The 25279-nt window shown below is 30.9% G+C and overlaps 2 protein-coding genes and 1 long non-coding RNA gene across 3 annotated transcripts; 2 read left to right on the top strand and 1 right to left on the bottom strand.

The window, feature by feature from the left end:
* Positions 1-15695: 15695 nt before the first annotated feature.
* LOC124943534 (mitogen-activated protein kinase kinase kinase 20-like) lies at positions 15696-16476 on the bottom strand. The gene is made up of 2 exons (XM_047484033.1): positions 16192-16476; positions 15696-16115 (listed from the first exon to the last, which is right to left on the bottom strand). Exons 1-2 carry the CDS (start codon positions 16474-16476, stop codon positions 15696-15698), a joined length of 705 nt encoding a protein of 234 aa, XP_047339989.1.
* Positions 16477-21021: 4545 nt separating this feature from the next.
* LOC124943548 lies at positions 21022-21830 on the top strand. Its single transcript, XM_047484047.1, has 2 exons — positions 21022-21730; positions 21787-21830. Exons 1-2 carry the CDS (start codon positions 21022-21024, stop codon positions 21828-21830), a joined length of 753 nt encoding a protein of 250 aa, XP_047340003.1.
* Positions 21831-21857: 27 nt separating this feature from the next.
* On the top strand, positions 21858-22742 carry LOC124933133. The gene is made up of 2 exons (XR_007098850.1): positions 21858-21946; positions 22318-22742. It is a non-coding gene; the product is annotated as an uncharacterized LOC124933133 (long non-coding RNA).
* Positions 22743-25279: the final 2537 nt, after the last annotated feature.

Consider the following 25279-nt stretch of genomic DNA (forward strand, 5'->3'; position numbering starts at 1 on the left):
ATTTTTCTCGGTTGTAAGTAAATTGGGTTTGGCTAAGTTGTTTGCATTCTTAATTTCTTGCATTATCTCGTTCTTCTGCTAAAATGGGGAGAAAGAATAGGAATAAGGAAAAAGAAGTGCATGACTTCGTGGAAATCCATTCAAGCAAGAAAACGATAGATGAAATAGAACAAAAATAGAGCTCTAAGAAACTGGAAATTCAGAAACAGAGCTCTTAAAAGATTGAGGAAAAAGTGCTGAATGAAACGGAAAGTTTGAGGCCTGAAATAAAAAATGATGAAATATGGAAGGTTGAATACAACGAATGGGCAAATATCTACGGAATCAAGAATCAAATTACGAAATTATTGTTTCAAACAAAGAAATGAGAGATTGTGCAAAAAAAACACAGTAAATTACTGTCCAACTCAATATTCACTATCTTTAAGATTGGAACTTATTAAAATAGGAGGAAATACAGGAAGATAGTTAGTTGGTCTGTGAAAACAATGAGGAATCTTATGAAGTGCCAAAAATTAAGTCCTACACTATCAAAAGTAATTTAAGCTAGAAAGTTAATGATGTCAGGAAGAAAAATGCAGGACAGAAAGATGAAGATGAGGAGAAATATAAAGGCAAAACTTTGGGAGATTTTAAACCAAAATTTGAGATTCTTAAATCTCTTTTGAGTTTAAACTAACTGATGAAGTAGAGGAAAAATGCATTTAAGAATGAGAAAATGTAGTTGTTGAGAACTACATAAGTATGAATCGTGTATCTTTCATAGTCAATAAGGATATTTTGCTAAAGTAATGAAGCATATGGGAATGGAAAAAGTATCAGCAAATATCCACGATCTCTATTTCTTGAAATTCAAGTTGGGACAAATTTAGAAAATATTCTGAAGTTGGGACACACATATGCTGGGTCAAATTATATGGATGGAAAAATGCTCTGAAGGTATGAACCTACGCAGCAAACTCAAGGAAACAACCCAAATTTGGTTCAAACTAAGGAACATTTCAGCTCATATGTATAATGAAGAAGCACTTAGCCATTTCGTTAATCTCTTGGGGAAGCCATTATATATGGACCCAATAACGGAGGAAAGCGAACACATCACATATGCGAGGATAAGCATTGAAGTGCATTCTAGAAGCACTTACCATCTAAAATAACAGTAGTTGACAGAAGAGGTAAACCCACAAACATGGATATTATGTATGAATGGAGGCCAAACAGATGTACGTTGTGGAATACTTTTAAAAATCTTAGTAATAAATGTGCAAAATCAATTTAATAACAGAAGGAAAATTAAAGATGCATATGATGGAAATGATGAAGAATCGAAGGAAATGAAAGATGATGAATTAGAGAAAGTAGAAGAAGAATCAAATGATGAAAATGAAGAAGAATGAAAAGGGGAAGAATTATATGAAAGAAGTGATAAGAATGAAGTGGAGGACAGCGAAGAGGAAATTTTGAAAGTAGACCGTAACAAGTGAGACAAAAATGAAGAAAAGTAATGTGAAGGTGAATGTGAAATTCCTAAAATACTAAACATAATTTATTTTATCAGATTAGTGATGACTCCTTTGAAGCGAAACTGATTCAAGGGAAGAGGTTAATGCTCACAAACAGTCATAATCAAATACAACAGTTCAATCACTAATAAAGAAGCATAGAGCCAAACAGTTGATTAGGCAAGGTAGGTGGGCTTCGAGAGCAGCAGATTGGGATCCGAAAGTAATGGAAATGATATTGGCTAAATTGAACAAAAATATTAAGTAGTTTGATTGGTATGCTTTAGTTGTTTTGTTTGGCTAAATTGAACAAGAATGTTAAGACTGGTAAAGGAAGAATGCTTGGATGATTATGCCAGCTCCGAGTTGACCCACCCATTGGAAACCCAACACTTTTAGGTCCAACAACTGATGATGACGTGGAAGAACTGGGTACTGGTAATTCAAACTCTCTTGATTTATTTATTCTCATATATAATGATGTTCATATTCTTTTTATAATCTTCAATTTCAATTTACAGGATTCGAGGATTATGAGATTTTTGAAGGGGTTAAGGAATGTAGAGAGGATAATGATGAAAGATAGCAATGATAAGGTATCCAATCAGCTTGTCTGAGTAATTTTGGTTAGAAATTTTGTTTACTTCCTCAATCTCCTGTTAGTTTTCTTACTATTTTGGGTGGGGTGAGTGTATTTAGTTGATGGGTGATATGGCATTATTGTAATTAAGTAGAGGATTTTGTTTTTGTTTTTTCTTAGAATTAAGTAGAGTAATTTCATGCTGTATGGCATAGGATAAGGTTATTGAATCCATTTATTCATTATTGGTGCACCATAAATTGATTTTTCCCAACTCCCTAATGTTATCATGATCATGGTTTTCATCTCCTTTGATTCATCTGGAAATGTCATATATGTTAGATTTTTCATTCTAGATGTGGCCATATTTTAAAATTAAGTATATAATCTTAATCTAGCATATCTTTTAGATATAAAGGATGGTTAAAATGTCCATTCTAAGCCAACAATTAAAAATATTGAATTTGTGTATTGAATTCATATTTGTCAATTTGTGTATTACCAACTAGACTTTTATAGATGAAATTTGAGTTTCTCACTTTTTTTGATAAAAAAAATAAACAGTTAGTGATGGTGTTAATCTTTTTTTTAACGGGGCTAAACACATAAAATTAAAATAATATAAAACAAAACAAAAGGTCGTAACCTTCCTTTTATTTAATATCATTGATGTGATAGATTTACAGAATTATGCCTCTCAATTCTTTCATAACATTCTTTTTTTTAAGTTGACACAACTTTAATTTTATTAAATGTTAGTCTTATTGACCTTAATGTTCTTTTGCAAAAATATTATCATTAAAATTAATAATTCGAATTCAAAAGATCAAGAATTTTGAAAATTAGTTTGGAATTGAGTTTTTAGATTTTTTTTAGAATTAAACTATTTTTTATGAATTGAATAAATGATTTTAACAAATATGTTAGAATGATGATGATAATCAATTTTGACAAGAAATCACATGGATTAGAGATTTGAATTGCTAAGTCTGGATTTTTCAGCCAGTCATCGACAACTAGGAACAATGGAGGAGGCAGTTGAGGTGAGACTCAGTCGCTCGATCAACTCGATCGGGCTCACTGAATTAAACGGAGGCTCGTTGACTCGGCCAAAACTTGGAGCGCAATGGGCGAAGGAGATGAGACAATCAGTGAATCGTGATGCGTGGTGCGTCAGGTATAAAGACGCACCATGCAATCCAAATGAGGACGTGATTGGATGATTGTACAGAAGATTCATGTGTCCCTATTGCTAACCAATCAAAACGCTTCCAAATATGTTATTATTTAAAATGAGTCTGGTTAAAAATAGTACAAAATAAAGTCTGATCGTTATGTTTTAGTCCCAAATATTTTCCCGCTCTATCAACTCATTTCCATAATCGTTTCACATCAGATCTGATCACTGGTAGGAGATCTTTTTGTTTCTTTAGGTATGGTAGGAGATCATTTTCTAGATCGTGATAAAAACTACAGTGTAATGTTTGTTTATTTAGTATAGAGATTTTGTATTATTGGATCATGATTATAATTATTTTTTGGATACAAAAAGAGCCCATTAATATACACACCTTGAAAAGGGGATTGCACAGACAAAATCCTTTGCAAGAAGGTTGAATTGCGATCCTCGCACCAATTCCAGTTATATAAAAAGATTATTTACAAAGCTGAGAATAAGGTAAATAATGTTACCTTCTTATAATTCTTTATCAAGTGTGTAAAGTCTTAGTAGCATTCTCTCTGGATGTTTGATGAGATGACATTAAAGTGACACCTAGATCTCATGCAGACGAAAAATCAGGTAACAACAATTTGTATTGAATTATTGCGAATTGAAATCTCAAACTCTCTACCTGTAAGCTGTTCTGGAAAACCAAATTGAATTATTGCAATTTGGCATTTAAATTGATGATAATATTATGTTCACATGTTTGAATAATTATAAAGTATTAAAGCATTTCAAATTGGAATCCTATTGAAAAAGCATCTTGATTGAAAACAAGCCTTATATTTAATTTAATAACTCCTGTCGAATGCGACCTGGTGATAGCCATCCTTAATTCGGGCGTTGCAGCTGCTCTAGGCTTCGCAGCCAAAGCATGAGTTGCGTTTTAGTAAGGTTTGATAAGATCACAATTGATGATAACCATAGGTTCACATTATTGAATAATTATAAAGTATAAAATTGTTTCAAATTGGAATCCTATTTAAAAAAGCATCTTGATTGTAAGAAAACTTTATATTGAATTTAATAACTCTTGCCCAAAGAATCCCCAATCGAATGCGACCTGGTGATAGCCGTCCCTGATTCGTGAGTTGACGCTTCTCTAGGCTTCACAGCCAAAGCAGGAGTTGCGTTTCAGCAGGGTTTGATAAGATCACACTACGTATATCGAACTTTCATCGAGCCTTTTCAAAAGAATTAGAGATTTAAATGTTTTTATCATCTCTCATTTAAGTTTATGTTGTTATTGTTGTTAATTCTAGACTGTCAGTGTTGTTTGTTCCTAAAAGATTGTCGGATGAGCGGTTATCGATATCGACAGACGCTGGGTGACGACTTCGGAAATAAAAACCTACAGTAAGGTCATCCTTAAAAGGTCATCATTTCAATATATTGATTTTTATTGCAAATGATAGTAATATAGCATATTAGTAAGTTGTGATAACTACTCATATGTTATTCTTATTGGTACTAATATGCAAACAGACACTATTGCAGGTTCATGTAGCACTATCTACCATGCTTTGTGGTAGACAAGAGGTTTGTGAATAAACAACGACATTCTTTTTTCTTTTAATGTTACCAATTGCTGAATGGTTTTATGTTGATGAAATATTTCTGATTGTGTTTATTTTCAATGGTCATCTTACAAAAATAAGGTATTCTGAGAAGGAGTGGTTCCCATATGATATGATATTGATATTAGGATTTTGAGGATCATTGGGCAGGAAGGCTGCTACAAAATGAGTGGTGACTTATACAACAAAGACATTACTGAATGAAAATTAAAATGGAAAGACAATCAATAGATTGAGATTTGTCATTCCAGTATGATGTTATATATTATGAATTGTGAGTGACCGGGCAAAGAAGAGAAATCTCGCGGGTTTCGGGCATAAGTAGCGGGTCTTTCTCCCACAATATTAAATATAAGCGATCTTAATCCTAAAAGGCGCCTACTTGTAATGGGTAAGCGTCTGAAACATGCGCTTTAGACCTAATCGAAGCAACCTACATGAAAGATCCAGGAGAAGTCATTGTAGTATACAAAGAAGATGTTCAACTAGGAGAAGTCATTGTAGTATACAAAGAAGGTGTTGAATCACTCTATCTAATGCCACACACACAACCCAAAGCTCATGAGAAAAATCAATCCAGGAGAAGTAAGGTCGTCGGATGAGCGATACTCGATCACGGCGACCCGCTTGTACTGGGTGATCGAAGCAACCTACATGAGAGATCCATGAGAAGTCATTTTTTAAGAAGTCAGACTAAGGAAAGGTAATTTTTCAGTACAAGTGCTTGTAGTGCTGTTAACTAGTTTGAACCATTGGCTTCTAGGATCACAAGTATTACTTTTACTCAAGCACTTGCATCTATTTGTGATTATGATATATTGGTGTTGGGTTCTACATCCAGACAAACAATTATTCCATCTTCTATTCTATAAGATAGGCGCATCTTTGAATCAGATATCATTTCCCATTTTGTACTTTTGTTTGTACACAAGATGCTAAATTTTTGTTGATTTCCCCAATTTGTCTGCCTTTAAGCAGAAATAAGTTCCGTTTACTGTTAATGTTTTCTGGTTTGTATAGGTCTAAGCATCCAATCCTGTACACGGCCCCAACTTCAACGGGTCTGTCATAGACCAGTTTATGGATGAAAGATTACTTGGTGTGGTCTTTCATTTAATAATCCTAGCCCTGCTTCACATAGACACATGGAATAGATCAAATAAGTTAAACTTCCAATTTTCTTCATCATTCTGCAAATCAAATCATATCAATTTGGAAACTGCTCACAACTACTATCCCCATTAGAAGATAAAAAAATGAAATGCAAACTGATTTTATTTTTTGTTTGGTATAAAAATGAGGATTCATATTATTTTCTAAACTATGATCTAAATAATTTTATAGATGTTTTTGAATATTGATCAACTTGAAAAACCGTGATAAACAGGAAGCTAGAATTTTGTCAATCACAATCTCAAGTTAAAACTGAGTTTTTTTTCGGTTTGGTAGGAGATCTTTTTGTTTCTTTTGATATGGTAGGAGATCATTTTCTAGATCGTGATCAAAACTACCACTAGTAATAAAGGGGGTTTTACCGAAAGATGTTTTCGACAGATTTATAAATCTGTCGGTATAGGTGCCGAAAGTGGCTGTAAATCTTTCGGTGTTTAGATATAATACCGAAAGATATATAGTGTATCTTTCGGCTTTGATCCTTCCAAAACATTTTAAAAAACAGCTAAGTATAGGATTTTCTTTAAGGTTTATACCGAAAGATATATACTATATCTTTCGGCTTTGATCCCTTCCAAAATATTTTCAAGAAAACGGCTAAGTGTAGGATTTTCTTTAAGGTGTATACCGAAAGATATATACTATATCTTTTGGCTTTGATCCCTTCCAAAACATTTTTAAAAAATGGCTAAGTATAGGATTTTCTTTAAAGTTTATACCGAAAGATATAGTATATATCTTTCGGCTTTGATCAATTTAAAAAAAAAATCCAGAAAATGGCTAAGTACATGGTTTTTTTGGTTTTAAAGGCCAAAACCGAAAGATGTACATATATCTTTCGGTTTTTTTATAGAATACTGAAAGATTTAGGGTAAATCTTTCGGCTTTGGCCATCCTTCACAAGTTTCTTTTGTGATTGAGTTAAGTTACAAGCATATGTTGTTTTGTTTGATTATATATATAAAATGTATACAAACTTCGTGTTTGATCATTATATACTTAGAATGAGTCATTATGTTTTATATTTGTATGTGTAGAGATTTTTATTTAAATTATATGTATATAATTGTGTTTAGGTTTGAAGGATAAAATATATTAATGGTTAAATCAAGTGAAGATGGTAAATTGTAAAGTTTAATTACCGAAAGATATAGAGCAAATCTTTCGGTTTTGAAGGGTAAAACCGAAAGATTCATATAAATCTTCCGGTTTTTCCCAATTTCCAGCACTTGATTTTTTTGGGTGTTAAAGGCCAAAACCGAAAGATTTGGGTATATCTTTCGGTTTTTCTATGGAATACCGAAAGATATACACTAAATCTTTCGGCTTTGAACATCGTCTACAAATTTCTTACCCTTATTCCATTGGGTGTTTTGGTTTCTAAGTACATGAGTCTTATTTAATTGTCCAAAAATATCAATTATGATTCAATATTCAAAGTAGATGGATTGTGTAATTGAGTTAATTAGTTACAAGTATAGGTTGTTGTTTGATTATATAAAATGTATACAAGTTTTGTATTTGATCATTGTATGTTTTATATTTGTATGTGTAGGGATTTTTGTTTAAATTATATGTATAGAATTGTGCTTAGGTTTGAAGGATAAAATATAATAATGGTTAAATTAAGTGAAGGTGGTAAATTGTAAAAGTTCAATTACCGAAAGATATAGAGCAAATTTTTCGGCTTTGAAGGGTAAAACTGAAAGATTCATATAAATCTTTCGGTTTTGCCCAATTTTCAGCACTTGGTTTTTTTGGGTGTTAAAAGGCCAAAACCAAAATATTTGGGTATATCTTTCGGTTTTTCTATGGAATACCGAAAGATATACAGTAAATCTTCTAGGTTTGCTTACTTTCCAGCAGTTTTATGTTATTGAAGGCCAACACCGAAAGAAATAACTATATCTTTCGGTTTTATCCAAAGATGAAAGATTTAGGCACAACTATCGGCAACTATTAAATGCCAAATACCGAAAGATATAGTTAAAACTTTCGGTATAGCCTCTTTATATCATTTCACACATCGGACAGAAACCCTTTTCTTCTCTCTCTCTCTCTCTTTCGCGCGCCTCTCCGCTGAAACCCTCCGACGACACCGAAACCAGCCGCAATCAAGAACACTTCCGTCGAATCCGCCGATCTTCCGCCCGATTGAAGATCTCTTCCGTCTCTCTTCAGATTGAATCGCGAAGAATTGGTCCTAGTTGGCCGATACTGTCTGCGTTGCTGTTGTCGGTCACTAGTTAAATCATCATCATCTTCTTTATGATCTGAATAACTGAACTTGATTCCAATCGAAATCGTACCGAACAATCCTCTTTACATCCAGAGTTTCACCGAAGCAGACGACGCCCTAAAGCTTCATCACATAGTCTATTGCTCCCTTGACGTTGTTGATGAAAGAGGTCCCTTTCTCTCTTTTTCTTATATTATGCATTCCTTTTAGGGCTTCCATCTGTAGTACAATTGTGTTCTAATAACTGATTTCAATTCAATTCAATTCCTGAAATATTTCAACTGTTTTCATTTTCATTGTAAATTACTGATTGATCAGATTTCAACAAACATATTAAACTATGCTTGGTTGTGTTTATGTTTTGACCAATACTAAAGTGAAGTTTATTTTAGTGACAATCGATCTTGATTATTAGAGCCTAGGTCGCTGCCTTCTTAAGCCATTTTCTGTCTCTTGCTTTAAAGGTATTTCATTTTATTTGATTTTTTCTTTTTTTGCATGTTTAGGGCAGATTCTTGTTCGTGCAAAATCTTTGGATCTGATTAGGATCTTAAACTATATCTATGTCTGTCTAGGACTTCACACATCTATACCTTATTAGGGTAGATTCTTGTTTGTTCAAAATTTTAATCATCAGCAGGTATTAAGCAGTGAGTATGTTTGAGATTTGTTCTATTCTTTATTTTCTTAGATACTAACACTAACTATTGGTGGCCTGATTGTGGGGAATTAAGTATGCTTTTGTATAGTTCTGATTCTTTTTATTTGTTACTGTTGGTTGCATATAGGTTAATTTATTAGTATAATCGTTTGCAGATTGAATACTTTTGACAGCGATTGAAGGTGCCCCTGCATTGAACCAATTCACCAAGATCCTTGACAAGAACCTAGGTAAGATTAGGACTTGTTCAATCAATTTTCTTTTTTAGTATTAAAATGAGATCATTTGTAGCTGTAATCTCTCTATGATCACTAACTGAATTAAAATGAGATCAATTTCTCTGTTGAAATATATTGAATTCCTTGTTGCTATGACAATATTCTCAACGTGATCGGCGGAGGAGCGACAATTCTCAACGTGGAGAGTCGTCGTTAAGAGAAGAGAACCGACAACTTCGGGCGCGGGTCAATGAACTGGAAGAGATAGTTCAATTTAATAACGAAAACATGCAAAGACAAATTGCAGAAATATTAGCAAGGATATCGAATCAACCACCACAGCCACCGCCGAGTTAGTACGCTTATTATGTAGTTTTTGGATAATGTTATCGTGTTTGGAACAAATATGTTGGATTATGTTTTTGGATTATGTTTTGGATTAGTACGTACACGTGTGTTTGTAATACGTATTGATTTCGAATTTTGGAAAATGTAATGAAATTTTTTGATTATTGTATTTATTTGGTTTGACTGATTATTAAATAGGTTAAGGTTATGTAAAAAACAAACAAAATATTCAAAATCTGTAAAGAGAAAATACTGAAAGATATATGCATATCTTTCGGTAAAAGAAATAAAGCAAAACCGTAAGATATATGCATATCTTTTTGGTAAAAACAATAAAGCAAAACCGAAAGATATGCATATATCTTTTGGCAAAAGCAATAAAGCAAAACCGAAAGATATGCATATATCTTTCGGCAAAAGCAATAAAGCAAAACCGAAAGATATATGCATATCTTTCGGTAAAAACAATAAGGCAAAACCGAAAGGAAGTAAAGAATAGCCAAAAGATATGCATCAATCTTTCGGAAAAAGGAAGTGAAGCAGAGCCGAAAGATATGCATGAATCTTTTGGGAAAGAAAGTAAAGAAAAACCGAAAGATATACATAGATCTTTCAGTAAAGGAAGTAAAAGCATTTCTGAAAGAATTCACTAAAACTTTCGGAAAAGGATATACCGAAAGATATGAGAACTGTCGGGTTAGGTCTCTATACTTTTACCGACAACATCAATACCGACGGATGCCGACAGTCTGACAGGTTGTTGGGAAAAGACTTTTACCGATAGATATAGGGCTTTTACCGAGAGTTTATACTTTCGGTAAAAGACCTAATTTTACTAGTGTACAGTGTAATGTTTGTTTATTTAGTATAGAGATTTTTTATTATTGTATCATGATTATACTTATTTTTTAGATACAAAAAGATCCCATTAATATACACACCTTGAAAAGGAGATTGCACAGACAAAATCCTTTGCAAGAAGGTTGAATTGCGATCCTCGCACCAATGTCAGTTATATAAAAAGATTATTTACAAAGCTGAGAATAAGGTAAATAATGTTACCTTCTTATAATTCTTTATCAAGTGTGTAAAGTCTTAGTAGCCTTCTCTCTGGAAGTTTGATGAGATGACATTAAAGTGACACCTGGATCTCATGAGACGAAAAATCAGGTAACAACAATTTGTATTGAATTATTGCGAATTGAAATCTCAAACTCTCTACCTGTAAGCTGTCCTGGAAAACCAAATTGAATTATTCCAATTTGGCTTTTAAATTGATGATAATCTTAGGTTCACATGTTTGAATAATTATAAAGTATTAAAGCATTTTAAATTGGAATCCTATTGAAAAAGCATATTGATTGAAAACAAGCTTTATATTGAATTTAATAACTCCTGTCGAATGCGACCTGGTGATAGCCATCCCTGATTCGGGCGTTATCGCTGCTCTAGGCTTCGCAGCCAAAGCATGAATTGCGATTCAGTAGGGTTTGATAAGATCACAATTGATGATAACCATAGGTTCACATTATTGAATAATTATAAAGTATAAAAGTGTTTTAAATTAGAATCCTATTTAAAAAAGCATCTTGATTGAAAACAAATTTTATATTGAATTTAATAACTCCTGCCCACAGAATCACCAGTCAAATGCGACCTGGTGATAGCCGTCCCTGATAAATGGGAAAAGACAAATGAGATATTTATGTCAAATGTAGTCGTCCTAAAAAAAGGTTTGATTGTGAGGCTAAAATGAAAATAAAGATGGCAGTGTTTCAAGTAGTGGACTTTCTCAATGAGCATAATCATCCTTTTGCAAGTACCAAGAAATCTCACATGTATAAATGTCATATGAATATATCTGCATCTACAAGCTTACAAATTGAGATGACATCTGATGTGAGAATCCCTCCAAAGACATCTCATGCTCTTATGACGAAATAAGTATGTGAGAGGGACAATTTATGTTTTATTCCTAAAGTTTACAAAAACTACTTACGATCTAAAAGAACATGAGATTGTATGATTTGGGATACATATAGTGTGTTAGAATATTTGTAGAAAATGTAGTTTGATGATACTAATTTTTATTATGCTATTCATTTGATGCCGACTATTTAATAACCAATATTTTTTGGTTGATGCTAAAATGCGAGCTGATTTTGGATTCTTTGGAGATATAGTTTATTTTGACACGACCTATAAGAAGAACAATGAAGGTCCTCCAATTGCATTACTTGTAGATGTTAATCGTATAATTTTTTATGCCTCTATATTATATGATGAAACTGTTTTGACTTTTGAATGGTTGTTTGAGACATTTACTACAACTATATTTGACAAAAATTAACAAAAATTCTTACCGATCAAGATGAGGCAATGTCAAAGGTCTTAACATTAAAATGACCTCAAACAAATCATCGTCTATGTATTGAATACATTAATCAAAATACAACCATACATTTAAGAGGAGTCTTCAACGAGTTTAGAGAGTTTTCTAAGGATATTGCTTCATGTATATATGATTTTGATGAAAAGAAAGATTTTATTGAAGTTGAAATCTAATGTTGACAAAGTGCGCATTTCAAGACAATGATGGTTGATGCGTATGTTTTGCATAAAGGAAAGTGAGCTTTAGAATATGGATTATATATGTGTTGTGTAGATATGACTACAACCCAAATAAGTGATAGCATAAATAGTATAGTTTTGAAAATGTATGTCTCCTATAAACACAAGTTCTTAGAATTTTTCAATCACTTCCAAATATTTATTAATGATCGTATATATGAGGAGTTAAAAATTGATTTTCAATCAACTATTTGTGTGCCATGTTTGTCCTACACAATTGAGGTCTTAAAAGAATATAAGTAATATATACACTCTTGAGGCATTCAAGTGTTTTGAACAACAATGGTTAATGTCTCACGAAAGTGGTGTATAAATTTTTAAAGATATGATACACAAACAAAATATAAAATTAGTCACCTCTAAAAATAGATACCATTATATAGTTACAATTGAAAAATTTGTGATAAAATTGAGTGTAGTCGGTAATTTGATTTTGGTAAAATGTTATGTTCTCATATTTTGAAAATATTCACGATGAGAAACATCTTGAAGATTTTTCCTCAATTAATATTAAGAAAGTGAACCCGAACAATAAAAAATGGATATTTTGGAGTTACTGTTTGATGTTGAGAAACATTAGTAGTTTAGATCCAATAATACTTCAAAATATCTAAATATTGTGATGATACTTTTATAAGAGTCAAATGAATTAAAGTGAAGAAGAAAATATACTTTGATAATAGATTAAAAGATGTCTTAAAGAAAGATTTAAGGAAAAGAAAAACAACAAGAAAAATAAGTCATGCAACAATAATTCCGATAATTCACCATTTCAATCAAACAACAATAATTATGGTATTTATTTCAAGTCATTATGTACTGAGAGATTTTTAATTGCTATACTGTTTCAACTTTCAATTTCAATGTCAACAATACTCTACAACATTAGAATATAAGTTTGAACATAGATGCTAACACTCAATTTACTCTATTTTTGTCATCTCAACTTTCTCAAGTAGGGTCAACTACGTGCACGTATTCACTTCACATGGCTGCTTTAAACGATGGATCTTGAAGTCTTTCTCATCGGACCACATGGAACTAGAAACATCAATTACTCCTCAATTTTATTATTTCATTTCAAACTAATTTAATTCCGATATTTCACTATTTCATTGCTTTAAACAACAAGAAAAACAAGCATGCAATAATAATTCCGATATTTCACTATTTTAGTCAAATAACAATAATTATGATATTTATTTCAAGTCATTATGCACTAAGAGATTTTTAATTGCTTTACTATTTTAGCATTCAATTTCAATGTCAACAATAACTACAGTATCAATTTTACAACATTGGAATGCAAGTTTGAACATAGATGCTAACACTCAATTTACTGTATTTTTGTCATCTCATCTTTCTCAGGTAGGGTCAACTACGTGCACGCATTCACTTCACTTGGCTGCTTTAAACAATAGATCTTGAAGACTTTCTCATCGGACCACATGGAACTAGAAACATCAATTACTCCTCAATTTTATTATTTCATTTCTGACTAATTCAATTTAACTTATTCATATCACTCATGATTGTATGTAATACTTTAATTTGTACATAAATTATTACTTTTATTTATATTAGCTAAAAAGTAGTATAATAGCTAATATTTATTGGCGGGCCTAATCTAATATAGAAATAACATGTGTATCGCGCGTCACTTGATAGCGTAAAGCATCGACATTAAAGCGCGCTTCACCTAAGAGCGTCGTGATATGTTAAACGCGCTTCACATTAGAGAGCACTTCATTGCGCTTCACAGTGGCGACATGTGAAACATCATTTGATAGCGTAAAGCATCGACATTTGAGAGTTCTCTTCACCCCATCAACATGTGAAGTGTGTTTCACATGAGAGTAATAGTTGTGAAGTCAACCATATTACTTCAAAAATAATTACCAAAGTAATAGTGGAGAAGTCTTACAACAAATTTCTATTAGTGAAAAATCCTATGTATAGAGTTATTGTCATCAAACAACTCAAATGACTTATTTATGTGATTATAAATGTTAAGAACCATTTTTATTTTATTTAATTAAAATGTTAGTATAAATATTATTGTATCCATACAATTTAATGCGTAAATTTAGTTAGAATAGATTGGATATATGGAAGCGATTTGAGTTGAAGCGAAAATCAATGAATGTATTCTAGTTCTTCTTAATTAAAAAATATTAAAATTTCATAATGAAGAATAATCTCCTAGAGTTCAACATATAATTCCAAATGTTTGTACACGTTATTAAATAAATTAATTTACACCTTACTATTTTTTTTTTGAATTATGAAGAACTAGAATGACACCCACAACCATGCTCTCAATTCTATTCAAAACGGTTTCAAGGGGAATCGAACCCGTAATCTTTTGATCTCTTAGGTCGACGCTTTACCCTAGGCCACTTTGGTGAAGTTAATTTACACTTTAATGTGTATTTAAATTTAATTAATTAAATATATATATATATATATATATATATATATATATATATTAAATGTTAATGACAATATATGTGAGTATTAATATATGTTATATGTAAATTTAAAAAATAACATAGTAATTAGTAGGAATAAAATAAAATTTAAATTAATAACATTAAAATATAAAATATGTTTTAAACTAATAAAAATAACATGGTAATTAATGAAATAAAAAAACCTAATTAATAGGAATAAATTTAAATTTAATAACCTTAACTAATTGTTAAGAGAATATAAAACTAATCTTTTTAATAAAATTAACTATTAGGAGAATTATATAAAGCAGACATCCAAACTGGCCTTAACTTGCTTCCATGATATGATAAAATTTTAACATGACCTGGGAGACACACTTGGCTTAGTGAAGTAAGAACTCGAGCTAGGCTACCAAACGAAGCAAATTAACATATCAAAATCATAACAACAGAATGAACAAAAAGTTTTGAACGATTCTTGAATAGATGCTACAAAACTCAGTTGGTTACGAGCCAACTATTGGACGGATGCCATCTGATCATGTTATTATATATAATTTGATAATAATCTACTTGATCCAATAACTCAATGTTTACGAACGTCAATGAAAATGTTTGAATGAATGGGATTCGGATTCATGCGATATTCGAATTCTTTTGATAATTACTTTTTATCTTGTTGTTATATCATGACTCCTCATTATAAGTAATGAGTTATTGATAATGTTTCGGTTGAATCACGTAAAATGGAAAATCGCTGAATGTTGGTCGACTTCTACATTAACATCTAATCTAATCTGAATTCTGTTTGGAATACTGCAAGGAACTTAGGCTAATTGTTGGTTCATCATAAGTGGAAGTTCTATGCATGACATTCAAATTCAGTCCAAGACTAGTGGCTTGAAAGTATTTAATTGTGAAATTAATTTAATGATATAATGTTTTTCTGTCATTCTTGGTCAGCACCATGCATATAAGAAACTATTTAAAAACAATAAAAGTTAAATCATAAAAGAATTATATTATATATTACAAAATCGTTATAGTTTTACGAGGGTAATTTTTCAATAAATTAATAAAAATTCAAATTATGAGTTGAGTTCTTTCGTCTTTCTCAATACGAACGGATGACTGAGAAGTGATTTAACATTCCATCTATTCCAAAAATCCCTCACAAGACACCTTTGTAAGAAATCTTTTGCCTCAAATAACAGCCCGTCAGGAATTACTGGTACGACGTCGTGTTTTGCCACAAAATTCTTTATATCCTTATTAGTCGGAAATCCTTCCCATACTTTCTTCTGTCCGGTTAGCATCTTTAATACAGTACAACCCAATGCCCAAATATCACATGGCCAGTTATATACTCCGTGTGTTATCACTTCAGGCGCCATATATTCTGGCGTCCCTCGCCTTCCGTCAGTTCTGTTAACAACTCCTGCTTTCATGGCCAATCCAAAATCTGCAATCTTTGGAACTCCATCGCCGGTCAATAATATATTCTCCGGCTTAATATCGCAATGAACCAAACCCAATTGATGAATCTTTCAAACCCAACAAAATTCCTTTAACATATTCACTCACCTCCATCTCCGATAATCCTCCACAGGTTTTCTTTAAGTCGCCGCCGGAGGCATACTCCAAAAATATGTTGAAATCCGAACAACCATAATAACCAATGATGTTTGGATGATCATCTTTGAATATCGACAAAAACTGTTTCTCTCGGTCGAGAGAATCCTTAATAATGAACGATTTAACTGCCATAAGTGGCGGAAGAATAAGAGAGATAGGATCGCCAAGCAATGGACGAGCTTCATAAACAACCCCATAACTACCAACACCAAGAACTCTCCCCTTTCCCACCATTGATCGTTACCCATTGTTAATTGATATTTTGTATAAATTTATTGAGAGAGAAAATAATATAGAATGGAATTACTTATTACTATCACTTATCATTTTGGTCTATTAATATAATATAAATTTTAAACTATATTCCTAATTTTTAGGAAGATAATTGGCCACTTAATCCTTAAAAAAAAAGAAAATTTCTTTCTTTTTAATTTTTTCTATTACTTATAATTTCAAATTCTTTTATTATTATTATTATTATTATTATTATATATTATTTAACAATTTAAATTTTTACATCGGTTTAACCAATAGTATTAGTCTATTATATCTTATATTTAAAAATTATATTTTTATATTGTATAAATCTATTATTTGAGATTTTTTCTTAATTATTTAAATTTGTATATAATAAATCACATAATCCTATTTTAGATTATAATATGGATGGATTTTTCTTAAATAAAATGTAAATAACATATTCTAATTTGTATATATTAATATCAAATAAAAATAAAAATAAAAATTATTGTTTATTCATTTCAAAATATTAATTAACATATAAAGTGTGATTAAACACTAACAAGAAGAAAGAGAAAAAAACTTGTAATTAAGAAAGAATTTGATTTATTGGGAAATAAAATTCAAAAAATCTATAAATATGTGATCTTGTAATTTTGAACCGATATATAATGCATAACTTACAATAATTTATACTAATAAACAAATAATTAAAAAGGCTAATTAATAGGAAATAACAATATACCAAATAATAGGAATAAAATAAAATTTAAATTTATAACCTCTTAACTAATAAAAGAATAAAAAAAATTAAAAAGCTAATTAATATAAATTGACATACCTAATTAATATAATTAATAGGAAGAAAATAAAATTTTAATTAAATAACCTCTTAACAAACTAATAAATTAAAAGAATAAAAAATAAATTTTAAACTAATAAAAAAATATTTTAAAAGCTAACTATTAAAAAAATAACTGGTAATTAATAGGAATAAAATAAAGTTTAAATTTAATAACCTTTTAACTAACTAATTGGAGAATTTAAAATAGATTATGCCTAGCTAATTAATAAGAATAAATTTAAATTTAATAACCTTAACAAACTATTAAAAGAATAAATAGATATTAAAAAATATTTTTAATAAAATTACCTCTTTATATATAATTCTAATATGTAATGATATATTTTTTAATAATAATAATATGTGATCTATATTTAAATTTTTTAATATATTACAAATAATTTATTACAATAAAAAATAATAAATAATAATAAAAAATTTGAATGAACCTCTCATCTTGTGACTTTATACTTTCACTTTGGTCAATCAAATATTTAATTCATATTTTTTAATATTTAACCTAATGACCTTACACTTTGGTTAATTAAATATTTGATTCATATTTTTGTAATCACTTTCAATTGATACCGGCTTATTAATCATCGACAAACCACATCTCAATCACATTTGGTTAAAGAGTTGTACTTGTTTTGTTAGGTTGGAAGTTCGAAACATACATATATCATTTTTAATTTTATTTTTAACCATTTTAAATTTCTGGGCGAGTAAACACACAATCCGACCCCAAGTATCAATTTACTCTCACATAGATATCCAAATTAACCATAGCTCTCGACCCGGCAATCTGGACACTTTAAAAATTAAGCATCATTATATATATATATATATATATAGAATATGGTGAGGACGATTGTTATTGACGGAACCATTGAATGTTTTGTGCGAGGAAAGAGAGTACTTAATACTGGTTTTCTAATGGTTGAAATTTGTTGATATCTCGATTGATCCCAACCAACCCATCTGGGATTGACCTTGTGCATCGTTAATTTAATGCAATTTGGTACTCTGCTCATTTTATTGTTCTTATTGTTTTGTTGCTCAAATAACAACTATCTAAATATATTTTGGGAGGAAGAGGAGGAGATAGTTATATAATTAATGAGGTGTAATTAAAATTATATTAATTAAATAAATAAAATGAGATGACAATTTATTTAACGGATTTAACTGTAATTTAACACGGAGAGTTTTAAATATAACAATATAGTGTAACTTGAGTTCTTTAAATGATAAAAATTTAGGAGAGTTCTAAATTTGAAAAAAAAAATTATACAAGAGTTCTAAATTTATCATTTATCCCAAAAAAAAAAATAGATCAAAAGTAGTTAGATAATTAATAAATAAATTTCAATATTTTAAATATTTATATTCAACAAGTGCTAGAATATAGAATATATTTAGTCATTTTTTTATGTTGAGATTTATATTCAACAAGTGCTAGAATATATAATATTTAGTCATTATTTAATGTTGTGAAACAATTTAAAACAATGATAGATACTTGAAAATCCGCCAAACTTAGTTAACAAAACAACTCAAACACAACAATTAATTTAAAAATATCACCCTTAAATCCTCTAAATTTTAGATCTTTCTATGAATACTTAAATTCAAATTTAGAAGAAAAAAAAACTTAAAGAATTAACTAACTCAAGCATAACCAATCTTTTTTGGCATAACAAATTGAAGAACAATGCACAAGTTACTGAACTAATTATACAGGTAAAGAAGTGAAAGATAACTTACTAAAGACAGTTGCATTGCATTTCCAAAATATGATTGTATCTTCCAAGAAATATGACATTTTTCTGTACAACTGATTTCAATGATTATAATGTAATTATTGCATTGCTAACATTCATGTGAAAATATTACCAAAAGAAAGGACTGTAATTTTATTATTAAAAATATGCAAAAGAAAGCTCTGATCTTGGAAAACTTCATTTATGTAGTATTTTCTAATTGACAAAAGAGACATGTATTACCATGAAAGATCATGTGCATGATTTATGCAACAGAGCAGGAGGGAAATGGATATTATCAACAATTAACCCAGTTGAATCCACAACAGTTTTCTCTACATATTCTTCTATTGATGAGTCTAAAACATGATCCAGATTATGCAAGTCCTCAGTCCTTATGACATCGCGACAAGACTGGGGCTTCTTTTAGCCTCACTAAACTCTTCAATTATAATAATTGTAGCATTAGAAATCTGGTAATAGCACTTGAAGGGAGATGAAATGATCAATTATTTATTTTTGTTTCAAGTTTAAGTCACTTGTAGACATGAACAATTTACTAGGTTATTATATATGTATTATTATTTCTTCTACAAGATTGATGAATCATGAAGGGAATGAGTTAGTTTACTCAACTGTTTAAAAGGATTGTTGGTTGTCTGTAATATTTTTTTTAGTAAACGACCTACTATTATTTAATTAAAAACCCAAAAGTGAAGGTACAAGAGTTTTAAATTAGAGAAAAACAACCATTTGCTCAAATTTAATAAAAAAAAAATAAATGAAATGAAATGAAAAACAACAACACAAGCATACAAACAACCCATACCACTAACAAATCAAAAGTTTGTCTCGCCTTAAATCTAGAAAGCTTAGTAACTTCATCAAAATGAATAGACCAGTTTTGACAAACTTCTAAATCATCCGGATTTGTGGGTATTCGCCTTCACGTATGAATAAGAGCATGACCATCCAGAACTATATCACGTCAATCTTGATCTTCATTCCTTCTTATCCTTGAAAAAAATCTTAGCATTTTTCTCCATCCACAAATGATATACAATGGTTCCAAAGTAGCATTTCATGACATTGGCAAAAAAAACAAAGACCTTTTAGTTTTTCCAAGCACTAAATCCTTAATGTGAATCCACTCATTTGGAAAATTTTGCAATCTCATGGAGTTTGCAAATCTTCCCCAAATTGTATTGACATATGAACATTCTCCAAGAACATAAGCAATTGACTCATCACCTTTCAAACAAAGAACACAACTTAAACTACGATTAGTCGTTACATGCTTATAATATCTCTTGTCATGAGCCTTTCACTGAACATAAGAGAAAGGACCACTTGATGCCGAGGTATAATCTTAAAAGATCAAACCAAATGAGACCAAGGAACGGACTTACCTCTAACCCATAAACAATTTCATGCCAAGTTAAAATTGAACTTACCATTAACCTCCACTTTACATTTATGAATATCGGATCGATCATACAAAATTAAGTTATCCACATCCTCAAGAATTCTAACACCTTATGGTTCCCGCCTCATAAATGCATTCCAATCACCACCCTTGACAATCCCTTCTAATACGAACTCAATTGAACTCCACCTTATAGATGATCGACTTCCCTTCAAAACCATGAATCATGTTAGAAAAGAGTATCATTACTATCACCAAAGCAAACATCAATCATCTTTCCTGCACTATGTTTTATATTGAGGATCTTCTTTAGTGACTATCAAGCTGATAATCAAGAAACAGAGACTCGATTGAAGAGGAGAATGACGAACAAGAGGAAATACAACACCGATCCACTACTTCTTCAAAATGGAGACATCACAGGTGCAATAATTACTAATTCTATACTAACAAGATCTCATTACTATGAGTGGTGTACAAGTATTAGACTAGCATTAGAGGCAAAAATGAAGCTCGGATTCATCGACGGATCTTGTAAGATGCCACTAGATGCAGATGGAGTAATGCAATGGAAGCTAGTGGATGCTATGGTGAGAAACTGGATAATGAACACTATGGATCAAAACCTGAAAATTCATTTCCAGAATGCTGTAACTGCTCAACAACTATGGAAAGATATTCGAAGTACATACGAAGGCAACAACGGACCAAGACGTTTTCAGTTAGGGAAGGATATATCCACTATTCAACAAGGTACTTCTGATATTGTTGAGCATTATTCCAAAGTTAAATTGATTTGGGATGAAACTGCACATTTGAAGCCAGCAAGAAAGTGCAACTGTGATAGATCTGATGTTGTTAATTGTTATGGATGTAAGGTTGTAAGTGAAGTAGCGCAAGATGTTGAAGAAGCAAAGTTGCTTCAGTTTCTGATGGGAGTAAATGACTCTTATGAACATGTTGTGGATAATATGCTAGCATCAGATCCATGGCCTTCAGTTCATAAGGCATTTACTATTCTAGTTAATGTTGAAACTAAGAGGAATATTAGCATATCTAAAGGAGAATACACTGCAATGATGGTGAAGGAGAAGACAGAATTGAACAACAAGAATCAGAAAATTGAAGGAAGTTTAAAATTACCTGCTGAAAAATTCAAACCCTTCAAGAACTCTATCTGCACTCACTGTGGACTAAAAGGTCACATAAAAGAAGGTTGTTTCAAATTGCTTGGATATCCGGAGTGGTTCAAACAATCAAGAAAAAAACAGGCTGCTGTCAACACAGCAAATGTGGCAAATTCTCCATTGGATGACATTGAAGAACATGCAGAGGTTACTGGAACGGAATATAAACAGTTCAAAGAATGGTGCAAGGCAAATTCAAAAGGAAAAGGGAAGGTAGCAGCAGGAACTTCAGAGTATAGTGCAGGTAAGTACACTAAAATTCCAACATGTTATGATTCTTGTTATGCATTTACATTTGAACACAATATGAGCACATATCATGATGATAACAATGACATAATGTGGCTGATAGATTCAGGGGCAAGCAGTCATGTTTGCAATACTAGAAAACTGCTCATTAATATTAGAAAACTTGAGAAAGTAAGGATCCTATATTTAGCGGATGGATCAATTAAAAAAATAGTTGAATTAGGAGATATGAAACTAAATGAAAGATTAGTGCTAAAAGATGTCATGATAGCAAAAGACTTCAAATATAATCTAATATCAGTAGCAAAATTGATTAAAGATGAGAACATGATGTGCATATTTGATGAAGATGAATGTATTTTGCAGGACCGTAAATTGGTCAACAAATTTCAGCTTGGGAAGAAAATTGGAAATTTGTTTTTCTCTTCTCTTCGTTATTGTTCTAAAGACATTTCTCATAGTAGTTCTACTGAATTTTCATCTCCTGTTATTGATTGTATTAGAATGCATAATAGACTTGGTCATCCATCTCCTAAAGTCATGAATAATGTCTACCCTGGTTTGGGAAATAAGATACACCATTGTGAAGTTTGTTCCATTTCAAAAATGTCAAGATTGTCTTTTCCTGATAGTTGTTCTGTTTCAAAAAAATGTTTTGAACTTATTCATGTTGACCTTTGGGGACCTTATAAGGAACCTTCAATAATTCAAGTTTCTTATATGTTAACCATAGTAGATGATTATAGTAGATGCACTTGGATTTTTCTTCTCAAAGATAAAACATGTGTATTTGAAAACATGAAAAATTTTATTACTTTGGTGAAAAATCAATATGAATCTTTAGTTAAAATAGTAAGAAGTGATAATGGTACTGAATTTATAAATTCAAAATTCAATATATTTTTTAATTCTTTAGGTATCATTCATCAAAAAACTTGTGCCTATTCTCCACAACAAAATGGTGTTGTGGAGAGAAAACATAGACACTTGATTAATGTGGCAAGGTCATTGATGAATCAATCCAAACTTCATATTAAATTCTGGCCTTTCTCTCTTCTTACTGCAACTTATTTAATTAATAGAACGTCATCTTCAGTTTTGGATTTTAAAACACCATATTTTATGCTACATCAAGATAACTGTTCATATAATCATCTTAAAGTTTTTGGATGTTTATGTTACATTGCAAATGTTTTGCCGCATAAAACCAAATTTGAAGATCGTGGCATTAAATGTATTTTTATTGGTTATCCATCTAATCAAAAAGGCTATTTGGTTTATGAAATTAATAACGGTGTTGTTACTATTTCGAGAGATGTTGTCTTTTATGAAGATATATTTCCATATCAAAATATAACTGACAATTCACATTACACAATATCTGCTCCAAATAGTTGTGAATCATCTATTATTTTTGATAATGAAATACATTTTGATGATGATAAAACACATGAAGTTATTTCTGACAGTCCACTTGATTTGCTTGAACATTCTTCTCAATCTGACTTACAATTATCTGATAACCAACCTGTTTTATCAACTGATCATATTGTTACTTTACCTAATTCAATTGATTCTCATCATGTTCATCAAAATAGAAGAAGTACTAGGGAAAAACATTCACCCTCCTGGTTGAAAGATTTTGAAATAAATCATGTTGAGATTGAATCCACAAATTCCAGTAGATACACCCCTAACACTTATCCTTTTATAAATTCTCTATTAGATTGTGAATACATTAATTTTCTTTCTAATGTTGATCATACTTACACACCACAATCATTTTTAGAGGCTTCACAAAATCTTGATTGGATTCAAGCCATGACACATGAGCTTGAAGCTCTAAAACATAATCATACTTGGGAAATTAAAACTTTACCAAAAGGAAAAAAGGCCATTGGTTGTCGCTGGATTTTCAAAACAAAGTTAAATTCTGATGGCAGTTTACACAAATGTAAGGCACGTTTAGTGGCTAAAGGTTTTAATCAAAAAGATGGAATTGATTTCCATCAATGTTTTGCACCTGTTGCTAAAACAGTTACAGTTCGTTTTTTAATTGCACTTGCTGCCTCTAAACGATGGCATTTACATCACATTGACATCAATAATGCCTTTCTTCATGGCAATCTTGATGAGGAAATTTATATGAAACTTCCTGAGGGTGTACATTCTGATTTAAAAAAACCTGTTTGTAAACTAAATAAAAGTTTATATGGTTTAAAACAGGCTTCAATACAATGGCATGCTGAAATTTCTTTAAGTCTAACTACAATAGGATTTATTAAATCAGAACATGATCATTGTCTTTATATTAAACATTCTAAATCTAGTATCACTGTTTTGCTCATATATGTTGATGATTTTCTTATTGCTGGAAATGATCTGACTGAAATTTCTTTGGTAAAGAATTTTATTGATTCTAAATTTACCATAAAAGACCTTGGGAAAGCCAAGTTCTTTCTTGGTCTTGAAATTGCACAAACCAATAATGGTTTTTGTGTTAATCAAAGGAAATACATTCTTGATCTTATTGGTGATGTTGGTCTTATGGGTTGTAAACCAACTAAAATACACATGATCAAAGGCATTAAATTTTCCAATGATCATGAGAATATAATGGCAGATCCTTCTAAATATAGGAGACTTATTGGGAGATTGTTATATCTTAATTATACTAGACCAGATATTACATTTGCTGTACAACAATTATCTCAATTTGTTAATCAACCAATGAATTGTCATTGGGAAGCAGCTTTACATTTGGTTAAATATTTAAAGGGTTCAATCTCTTTGGGACTGTTTTTTCCATTTGATAATTCACTACATATTGAGGCATTCTCTGATTCTGATTGGGGTTCATGTCTAGAAACAAGAAAATCATTATCAGGTTATTGTATCATGTTTGGAAATTCGGTTATCTCTTGGAAAACAAAAAAACAACCCACTGTATCTCGTTCTTCAGCCGAGGCTGAGTATCGCAGCTTAGCTGTGACAGTTTGCGAGATTAAGTGGCTTTCATATCTTATTAATGATTTCCGAATTATTCTTCAATTACCCATTACATTACATTGTGATAATCAGGCAGCCATTCATATTACAGAAAATCCTGAGCGGACAAAACATTTAGACATCGATTGTCATGTAGTTCGAAATCAATTTTTATCTGGTTTTATAAAATTGCAGCACATATCCACTAAATTACAGATTGCTGATATCTTTCCCGCACTATGTTGTAAATTGAGGATCTTCTTTAGTGACCAAGTCATTTTGAAAGTTCATATGTTAGTCTCATGCTTCATAAACCTTGAGTGAACTCATCTAACCCATA

The sequence above is a fragment of the Impatiens glandulifera genome, chromosome 1 (assembly GCF_907164915.1).
Source record: "Impatiens glandulifera chromosome 1, dImpGla2.1, whole genome shotgun sequence".
NCBI lineage: Eukaryota > Viridiplantae > Streptophyta > Magnoliopsida > Ericales > Balsaminaceae > Impatiens > Impatiens glandulifera.

Bases quoted from the DNA above. Each gene is read 5' to 3' on its own strand.
- LOC124943534 (XM_047484033.1), bottom strand. From the start codon at position 16,476: ATGGTGGGAAAGGGGAGAGTTCTTGGTGTTGGTAGTTATGGGGTTGTT. The intron at 16,116-16,191 runs GTGAGTGAATAT...TGCGATATTAAG, and splicing joins GAGGATTATCGGAGATGGAG to CCGGAGAATATATTATTGAC.
- LOC124943548 (XM_047484047.1), top strand. From the start codon at position 21,022: ATGAAGCTCGGATTCATCGACGGATCTTGTAAGATGCCACTAGATGCA. The intron at 21,731-21,786 runs GTTGTTTCAAAT...AGAAAAAAACAG, and splicing joins AAAAGGTCACATAAAAGAAG to GCTGCTGTCAACACAGCAAA.